Source organism: Adiantum capillus-veneris, chromosome 29 (assembly GCF_014529385.1).
Source record: "Adiantum capillus-veneris isolate H3 chromosome 29, ASM1452938v2, whole genome shotgun sequence".
Taxonomy (NCBI): domain Eukaryota; kingdom Viridiplantae; phylum Streptophyta; class Polypodiopsida; order Polypodiales; family Pteridaceae; genus Adiantum; species Adiantum capillus-veneris.
In genome coordinates, this window is record NC_140959.1 from 42,300,295 (window position 1) to 42,310,377 (window position 10,083).

A 10,083-nucleotide genomic window follows, 5' to 3' on the forward strand; every position below is an offset into this window, starting at 1 on the left:
AAAACTTGAAAAAAGTAACCTAATTTTCTAAAATTTTCTCTTGGCAAATTCAAGAAAAGGAATTTTGTATGTTTGGAAAAACGATTTTTCCCGAACACTAGGTAGCACTCTTGGACGTTTCAAACATTGTTGGCATGGGAGAAAGGTGTACAACCATTTGTGTGAATTTGTCAATTAGTTTACTGGTCCCTCCATTAAAGGGCCTCATTTGACTTCCTTTGCTCTTTGTCTCAAAATGCCTACCAGCTTCAACTTCAATGGAGGGACCTGTTCACTAACTAACATTGTGCTTCCCGAAAAAAGCATGGTGAACATCCTCAACAAAACCAAGAAGCAGTTCAGTTTGTAAATTTTTGCTCCATCTCCATTGCTCAAAAAAGCTTTCTTGGCGAGCATTGACTACGGCCTTTGAATCGTTCTCTATTTGTTAATGACATGTGGCATGTCTACAATGCTTTGATGCTTCCATTTTAAGAACAGAGCTTGTTGCCATTTACATATTTACATCATGCTCTAATTGGAAGCTTTATCACTACTCATACTTGACAAATTTTGTACAACCATGCTCCCAATAATTTGAATTAGCAAGGGAATACTGCTCATCATGACAATTTTCATGGGAATTCGAGGTAGCTTGCTTTAAAATAGGCTCTTGCTTTTCCTGCACTTGCACATTAGAAACATTGAGAAGTTTCACTCATTGATCTCCTCCAATGTGATGTAGCAATCACGAACCGAACTACCCCTTTTCACGGTTACCTGGAAGCATACAAATTTACCAAAAAATGTTATTGAATCGAAAGATATTTTCAGCACTCCTCTTTTAACACAATTTTCTTTTAAAATCCCTTTTTGTGCACATCAAAATACCACTAAAATAAATTCTCTCTTGAAATTCCCTTTTATAGTGACACAGATGAACCCATTGAATCTCTATTATAAGCTCCAACAACACACTCAAATCCTTACCCTCACAATTTCTCCAGCTTGACGATCGTCAAAGGCTGCCAAAAGATCTTCTACAGCACTCAAGGTCTGCAACACAAAATACTCATTAAAATCAATAACCATATGCAAACTACAACAAGATAAAAAAAGTTCACAAGTGCCAGCAATGAAAAATGATTAAAGTGGATGTGCGGGGGGGGGGGGGGGGGGGGGGGGGAAAGAAACTTTCAACATCGTAGGAACAATCCCAAGACACATCAAAGATCTATCCAACGAGTCTTGAACATGCACAAAAGTATCCAATCCTCTGACAACGACTATGAATAAAGACTTAAGGTACAATGTTCAATATCTAGCCCCCATGCCCGAGACAATGATGCACGAGAGCATCCACATCTCTATGTAACATTAACAACAAAAGTGCACAATGATAGGTGTATCATGCCCAAGAAAAACTGATGTAGAACAGCATTTATGTTTCTATAAATTGTGGGTGTGGGTAAACAACAATGTGGATTATTTGCATATCATGAAAAACATCTATCCTAAATGCCCATAATAGGAGAGCACGATGCCTATCCTAGAGGGATATGCCCATAATATGAGAGCACTATTCCTATCCTAGAGGGATATGGCTCATAATATGAGAGCACTATGCCTATCCTAGAGGGTTTAGGTAGAGGCTACTTACACAATGGTAGGGTGGAGAATCGGATGCCAGTTGACCAAGGCCTCACAGGAACGTTGCCTCTCAGCTGTGGCTAGCACACTATATACATACATCATGCACAATGCCCTTGGGCGAACACCGTGCATATGTATAAAGCCATCCATGGCACAAGGCCAAGATAAATAAACAAGTCACACTAAAGCCTCTTATAGAAAATCACACTAGAACTTTGATAAATAAGCCAAAGAAAATTCAAATACCTGGCCATTGATAGCAACAATCACATCACCCAATACAATCCGTCCAGCTGCATCTCTCAATGTGCCTCGAAGGCCAGCTCGTGCAGCACCGCCCCCTGAACTGACATCAAGAACAAGCACACCAACAACTCCAACCTGCTTTGCTTGGCTATCACTTGCACATATAATGCCCAGACCAGCCCTCACTGCCTTTCCATCTCTTATAATTTCATTGACAACACGTCTCACCGTATCCACCGGAATCGCAAAGCTTACCCCCACACTTGCGCCAGATGGAGAGTAGATTGCAGTATTAACGCCTATCAATCGACCTTGGCTATCTAGCAAAGGCCCTCCAGAATTTCCTGGGTTTATTGAAGCATCGCTTTGAATGACACCTCTGATCATGCGTCCACTCACACCCATTATGTCTCTTCCTACACCTGAGATGATTCCACTTGTCAATGTGCGGTCAAGGCCAAACGGATTTCCAATGGCCAAGACATGCTGACCGACTTGTAATGCCTGCAAAAAAGCATGCATTGCCCATACTTAGCTGTTGAAAAGGACATTTTTTCCGATAATAATCCAAGGAGTGCCCTACAACATGAATTTTAGAAATGAATAATAGGAGCTTAGGAGATACAAATTGGAACTCATATGATCCCGGGCTATCATAACATCACATCCAGCATTGTGTGCGTGCGTATGGGTAGCATAGCATCCAAGATATATCAACTCAAAGCAGCACAACATTCAAAATCTACGACGACATACCTGTGAAGTGCCTACCGATACTGGCTTCAATTTGGAAGCTGGAGCTGCAATCTTAATGACTGCAAGATCCTTGTTCTTTGCGACTCCGACAACTGTTGCATCCCAAGTCGTCGTGTCTGCCAAAGTCACACGTGCGCGGTTCCCATTCATGATAACATGGTAGTTGGTAACAATATGGCCCTCCTTGTCCCACACAAAACCACTGCCTGTACCCCTTGGAATATCAATGGTATTGAGAGTAACTTCTTTAGAGGTAGTGATGTTTACAACAGAAGGGCTCACTTCCTGAAAGACTTTGATTGTGTTACGCTCCGCATCTAGCCACCAATCTGGCCCAACACCGACAAATAATTAAAGCTGTAGCCAACAAGCATAATCAAGCCACCCAAGAAACATAATCGATGCAATCTATAAATAAAAAACCTTCTCAGCCTTGAATTTTAAGGGCAAACTAATGAGAGAACCGGCATTTTTGCCAAAATCTAAAGCATTCATCGAGATTTATAACTAAAATACCTTAAGTTTGGCTTGGAATAAGTTCCCAATAAATCATAACCAGGATTTTGCATTTTTAACCAGAAAATTCGCACTACAAACTGAGATATGTGGCACTGCTTCTTTGATGTGGTCTTAATCTTACCTTCTTCTTTTTGTAATGTTGAATTGTTCTTCGAATACAATCCTGAAGAATCCAATGCTGGTTCTCCTCCACTCAAATAAAGCTGTAGCAGCTCCTGTGCCGCTCGTGGTATGTACTCTTGGGTATCGACGAGCCTTTCCACAAGCTCTCTCTTTTCCAAACAGTCCCGATAATCAACACAACCCAAATCAAGTATTTGCTTTAGCTGGCTAACCTTGAGAGCGTCAAGGTCAGAAAAACTGTAATTTGAAAGAGGAGCATTTCTCTGAGCTTGTAACGAGACAGGTATCGAACAAGATAGTCGAGCTTCATGTCTTCGAGAGTTGGTCCATAGATTCAGCTTTGAGTCTTCGTCTGAAAGAAAACACCTAATGCTTGCACCTGGCTCTTGTTCCTTCAAGGCATTCCGACTATGGCTACCTGTCTGCATGCACAGCTAGTGACATGGTGAACATGCTCAAAACATGTCTAGTCATGAGGTCCCTACACATATACATTCTGTTGACATCCCTATTACATTCAAACATACATAGACATCCATAAAAATAAATGCCTATCCATTCATCACACACATGCATAAGAGTGACGACACATGGATCCCATTGACAAACCTATTATATTCAAACATACACAGACACACATACAAATACATACAAACGTGTGTTTATACATATACATAAGAGTGGTGCTTGTCTGACATAAGCATAAATACACATGTACATATACAAAACCACGTATGTAAACAAATACATAAAATTAGTGCATGTATGCACACATACATACATTTCCATTTTCAGCAGATAGTGGGAGAAACAGAGATACATACAAAATGACACCTTTTCACAAGAAACCTATACAGAAGTGACCTCATCATATTCCATTAAAAAAAACGTTGAAAAACAATAAACTGCACTCTCGAAAGCCTTACACGAGTAGACAATTCATAGAAATGCTGAAAAATTCATACAAATGCTAACCTTGGCCAGCGATGAGGCACCACTTCTTCTAGAGGCCTGCTTGGTGCATGCTAAAGACGTGGGCCGCAGTTTTCCAAAAGCCGAAGCTCTAGGCATTGCCAATTGTGTCGCTTGGATGGCTGAACTATGGCAAATGGAAGCCATGGATGCCAAACGCGAAGAAAAGCAGCAGAGATGGCGTTATATGCAAGATAATGGACGGTTCCTCACACAGAGGAGAAAAGCTAGAGCGGCTCTCTTGCTATTCGACAATGGAGATGCCGCTCTCTCTCTCTCTCTCTCTCTCTCTCTCTCTCTCTCTGCGGATTCCTTCAAGCAGACTTGAGAGGATGCTTACGTACTGATTCTAATACGATGCCCTCATTGGGTGTGTTGGGGACAAAGGTGAGCGAGATGACCAGGCGGTTTTCGTAGGGCGGTTTGCAGTTTTCAACCGTGAAAGTTGTTTGGAGACATAATTCCACCAAGTGAATAGTTGGAACAGCGTGACGCAAGTTGCTCTCTCTCTCTCTCTCTCTCTCTCTCATCGTGTGTAGCTTTGATTATGTGCTATGGGATTCGCCATATATGTAGATTTGTCGTTTATGGCCTATGTTGTGTTATTTTGAGTATTTTGCAGGGCTCTCTGTGTTTCTAGCTCTAACAGTGGTATCAGAGCCAATTTACGGACTTGAGAGTTGCGGCAATCACGGATATGGAGAACTTTTATCTATCAAAGATAAATGTTGCACCGTTTTCCTTCCTTTTTTCCCCTAATTTTAACATTATGTCTTATTCGTGACATTAAATGTTTTTGCTTATGCTTGATCTATATATGTTTGATTGCCAATTCATAGCTAGATACAGCTATTTAAATAGCATAATATACAAATTAACTACTTATAGAGAGTAATCGATACATATATAATGCTGATGAACTAATGATTAGGATCAATTTGTGTGCATTTGATTGCATTACAAGTAGCATGTACACAAATGGTCATGCTAGAATTGGATACGATAGGAGAGTTTGATACGAGTGAGAAGGGATAGGGGAAGAAGAAGCTAGATCGAGAAGTTTTGCATAGCCTTATAAATAAGGAGAGGGAGAAGTAAGAGCAAAAATTTTATTTTTCATCATGGGAATTGATCCCTAAAGAACAAATAGGAGTAAATAAGATGAATATTTTTTTAATGTCGTAGAAACAATCCCAAGAGGCTCGATAAACCAACGTTATCTATGTGGGAAACAACCCAAGGAGACTAATTAAACAAGAGAAAAAAAAAGTGATAAAATCACGAGGCCTGCGATTAGATTTATGAAAAGAAAAAACATAAACATAAACAAAAAAGATAGGTTAGCCAAACAAATGAGTACTTACAAAACAATTTCAATGGTCTACAACTGCATTAGACCTCAAGCATGCATCTCATAATAGAAAAAAAAGAGTGGGATCTCTAAGAGCAAGCTATTACAGACATTACCTAGATCATTTTATGTACAAGTTGCGCAATCTCCTACATGTGCGTGTGTGCGAAGTGTAAGCATATGGGGGTGTGTGTAGAGAGAGGAGCTTATTGCCGCTGCCCCCTGCAAGAAGTAACTGCAAAAGAGAGATTAAGGGGGAGAGGGGACTTTTAAGCAGGGAAAAGAAAGGAAATCATCCCCCAGGTGTCGCAAAGCCCATTATTCCCTAATGTAATTGTAAATTATGCAATATAATGATGAATTGTGCCTTCTCGTAGGTCTCGCCTGTCGGTTCCTGTCCCTCTCCTCCACCACGAGCACGTCCAGTGTAGATTTTGCATCCATGTCAAGTTTGTTGAGGTCCTCTAGCAAGCGCATAAGCACGTCAATCACCTTGGTGGTGTGATCAATGTAGCGTTTCAGCTCTCGAGCCACCACTGCAATTATGCAAAACACAGAATTCAGATGCTCATGGTCATCGCGATTTACACCAGAACTAATGAGATTACCAACGATATGGTCGCAGAAGATGACGACATCCATAGAGTCATACATGGTCATAAGGTTGGAGATGATGTTGACAAGCTGAGTGGAGAGCGGGAGGTGAAGGTTGCGGTATAGAAAGACAGAGCTTGTGAGGCAGGTACGGACTCACGGAGCTGGCAGAACTTAGCGTTGGAGAAGGCTACAGTCTGCAGAGGAGTAACAGGTGACAAGGCCATGGACGGTGTCTTGGACACTGGAGGCCGCGGATCGAGTACGAGATCATGACAGGTAGAATTGTTGTTGGGTTTTTGATTGGCCATGGAGACATCGTATGGCTACACAGTACTGGCCTTCGATCCCCTTTGAGACCAATTGCACTGGGACACACCCCTAGATTGAGTGGCAGACATGGAAACAATAGAACGTGCACCTCAAACACGAGAGAGTGCGAGAGAATCTCTCCAAATTCTCCCCATTGGCACACTCGTATCAAAGATTTTCCTCTCCCTAACTTAAGAAACCAACCGTCGAAAACCTTTTAATTTTTTACAAACCGGACACCTGGTCATGGAGGTTGCACAAGAAAAGAGGAGCCGGACTCTAATTTCGAGCACATGCAATAATATAATCTTGGAAAAAATCTTATCTCAATATCTTTTGAGAGGAAACAGACATTTTCACCCACTCAGTGTCACTCCTAGCTTCCTCATGAGTGTTCACTACAACACTCACCAATCAAACATTTTCATTCTTTATTTTATTTTTTTAAATACATATGAGATTTTTCACCAAAAAGGTTGGGCTCTCAACCAATCACCTCTCTCAATTTTGCACTTTTTATGGAACAAGGTGTGCATAGTGATGGGCCCCACACTCTTGGTCATGCATGCATGCCTCCTTAGTGGCTCATCTGCTCTAATAACCAACTTGTTGGATGGCTATTGGGAGAAAAGCATGACAAAAATCACTTCTTAATGCTAGTATGGTGAATGTCCTTTGCATGCTAGATTGAAATTTTCACTACCAAGTGATCGCCACTATCAGATTTGCAACTCATCTACATCTCCGTGTACAAGGAGGAGCGTAATATAGCCACTTCTAGTTGTGAGGTTGAGGCCATGTTAGCATTCATAGCTCAGACATCTGGAATCTGATGGTTGATCTGAGTAAATGCCGCCGCCGCCACTATCTACACTGATAGTCAGAGCACATTGGCAACTGAAAAGAATCCAATACTTCATGCTATTTACAATAATAGTCATAGCACATTGGTAGCCGGAAGGAACCCAATAGTTCATCCTTGCACAGAGCTCAATATTGCTCTGCATTGTCATTATGACAAGGGGATGCACGAAAAAATCAGATTAACACAATACCGCCATGATAAGAAGTTTGAAGCTTTTTGTAAGAATTGAGCATACCCCTAGTAAGGGTGGTCATTCACGAAAGCTATTTTCATGTTGAAGAACGCCATTGTCCGATTTGGCAGACAATGAAGTCTAAAATATACTTGACTATTTTTCAGCTAAGAGACGATGTGGATCATCTTAGGGCCATCATGCATGCATTGCAACTTTGCGCACCATATAATGCTCCAACAAATTTGCCTCACTGACCACTTCAATGGCTCCAATCATGGCGCAGGCTTTCTTTGCATTCTTGGCAGAATGCCTAGCATGCATTTGTTTGAAACAGCATCACACTCCAAAACCTGTTGGCCATGCCCATTTGAGCACATCCCGTAATCAAAGTGCCCAAGGAGACTCTCTGACACTGGCAAAGAGGAGGAACATGTCCTCCATCAGAACACTTCATAGTACACTTTGATGCTCCACTAGCCACCTGCCTCAAAATCAACACCTTCGGCATGCTGCTATTGCTGGGTGCTCTACATCTATGCACTTTTTGGCACCATCTTTTTCTTTCATTGTTCATGCCATCCTTGGGCTCCCGATCACTTTTGAAAATTTCATCTACTCAACCTTATTGCCAGTCCCAGGAGGAACAACGTTACATGTGTGTGTGTGTGTGTGTGTGTGTGTGTGTGTGTGTGTGTGTGTGTGTGTGTGTGTGTGTGTGTGTGTGAGAGAGAGAGAGAGAGAGAGAGGGAGAGAGAGAGAGAGAGACAACTTGGGACCACTTCTCAGAGCACAAAGGAGCTCCTCTATATTTTATACAGTTGGTCATTCCGCTTTGTACACACCTAGAACTTATGTCATATGCATGGAAGATTTTTATACATAGTACACTTGCCCAACATCGAAGAGAGTCTCATGCGGGATGCTCAATATTGCACTGTTTTCCCTACAAAATCACCGAAGAAACGCATACATGTAGTCCACAACAAATTTTTTGAGCCAACTCCGGTCATGATGTGCTGTCACAACAACATCTCCAAGGATATGGAAAACAATATGATACTTGGCTTCATTTAGGAAATCAGTGAGTACACTTTCAGCTTCTGATGGTTCTTGCTGTGGGAGCGCAAATCTAACATGCCGACTTGCACTAATGTCCTGTGGTAGTGAAGAAGCAGAAGAGATGTCATCTCAATCGACCTTTCCGATTTGACGGACACAATGGAGTCACTGCCTCCCGCAATTTGGGACTCTATGGCCCTCACAAACACCGACCGAGGTTTCTAAGAGTTGCATCCCACTTTCTTCCTCGGAAGTCTCTAGCGTTGTATGAAATCTAATAGACTGAGTTAAATTCTCTAATAAATTGTCCTCAAAACTTTTTATCCCTCTTGTGAAGGTCCCTGTATCCATAACGAACTACACATCAGTATAGACGGTACTCTTAATTTGTCTGAAAAGGAGCCTCTCCTCGTTTGGAACAGTACTTACAGGAAGGTATTTTATGCAGGCTACCATCATGTGCATAACTGCTATATGGGTCATAAAATGGGAGAAAATTGACGGAACTCCATGAGCCAATTCTGAGTATATGAACCCAGTCCCTGGCACCCTCATCGATTCATAGCGACCAGCTAAATGCAGGATCCAATCCATTTGCAGCTTGTTTTGCAATTCTATCTCATGCTTCTTTAGGGTGCCAATGGAGCCCAGCCACCTTGCTCAAATTTGAATAGCATGGATGACAACAGGGCCAATTCCACGACAAGATAGAGAGGAACAAAGATGACAATCCATACAAGCCGTGTTCTTCAGACTAGTAACATGACCAAGCCCCGTAAAATTGTTGTCACAAGCATCAACACAACCACTACAATTCCTGCAAAACCAATGAAATCAAACCATTATAAATAGCATTCCAAACACAGCTCGTATCATCATGAATTGCAAAATGATTAGTGCAACACAGAAAAGAAACAGTAAGCTACAATTGAAACATAGCTACTATCCCATGGTCATTTTCAAGTATGAGCATCCCCAAACCATATCGAGATTGCAACCTGCCATCAGCACAACACTGATAATACTGTCTTGCTTTGCCCCTCCCAATATCATCACCATTGGAGTACTGCGGATCCCATACTCAGTTGTTGTTGAGGGGCTTTCATTTGTGTTGAGCTTCAAGCACCTAACTCTGCCTTTGCACTTCTCAACAAGTTCATCCACCAAAGGGCCGGCTCGTCCACCCTCGGCACATGCACATCACAAACCAAAAACCTTCAAGGAACATAACCATCCATAGGCCTTACCTCCATAGGCTGTGCACTTTGAACAACGGGAATTGCAATTGATCAGACCAAAGAACACGCTGCTATTGTTGCAACAGGCACATAATCTACAGGATTAGACATACCCAACTCCACCTATCGCTTTTACCTTTTGGCTTCGACATACCCATCCATGTCCTCATATGTATCCGCACCGTACGTGACCTTTTTTTTAATCCTCAGATGCAAGCACTCTAGAAGCTTTGACAACTTC

The 10,083-nt window shown here is 41.8% G+C and overlaps 1 protein-coding gene and 1 pseudogene across 2 annotated transcripts; both read right to left on the reverse strand.

Moving 5' to 3' along the window:
• Positions 1 to 342: 342 nt before the first annotated feature.
• On the reverse strand, positions 343 to 4,657 carry LOC147419099 (protease Do-like 1, chloroplastic). 2 transcript variants are annotated; one of them, XM_086505720.1, is made up of 6 exons: positions 4,252 to 4,657; positions 3,275 to 3,710; positions 2,635 to 2,963; positions 1,879 to 2,382; positions 970 to 1,035; positions 343 to 759 (listed from the first exon to the last, which is right to left on the reverse strand). In XM_086505720.1, the coding sequence occupies exons 1-6, from the start codon at positions 4,393 to 4,395 to the stop codon at positions 694 to 696; spliced, it is 1,545 nt and encodes a 514-aa protein (XP_086361846.1). In that variant the 5' UTR covers positions 4,396 to 4,657; the 3' UTR covers positions 343 to 693. The 2 variants fall into 2 exon arrangements, with proteins under 2 accessions (XP_086361846.1, XP_086361847.1); XM_086505721.1 differs by having other exon boundaries at positions 3,275 to 3,698; positions 4,252 to 4,654.
• A 3,761-nt stretch (positions 4,658 to 8,418) lies between these two features.
• On the reverse strand, positions 8,419 to 9,663 carry LOC147419100 (potassium transporter 18-like; annotated as a pseudogene).
• Between the last annotated feature and the right edge of the window lie 420 nt (positions 9,664 to 10,083).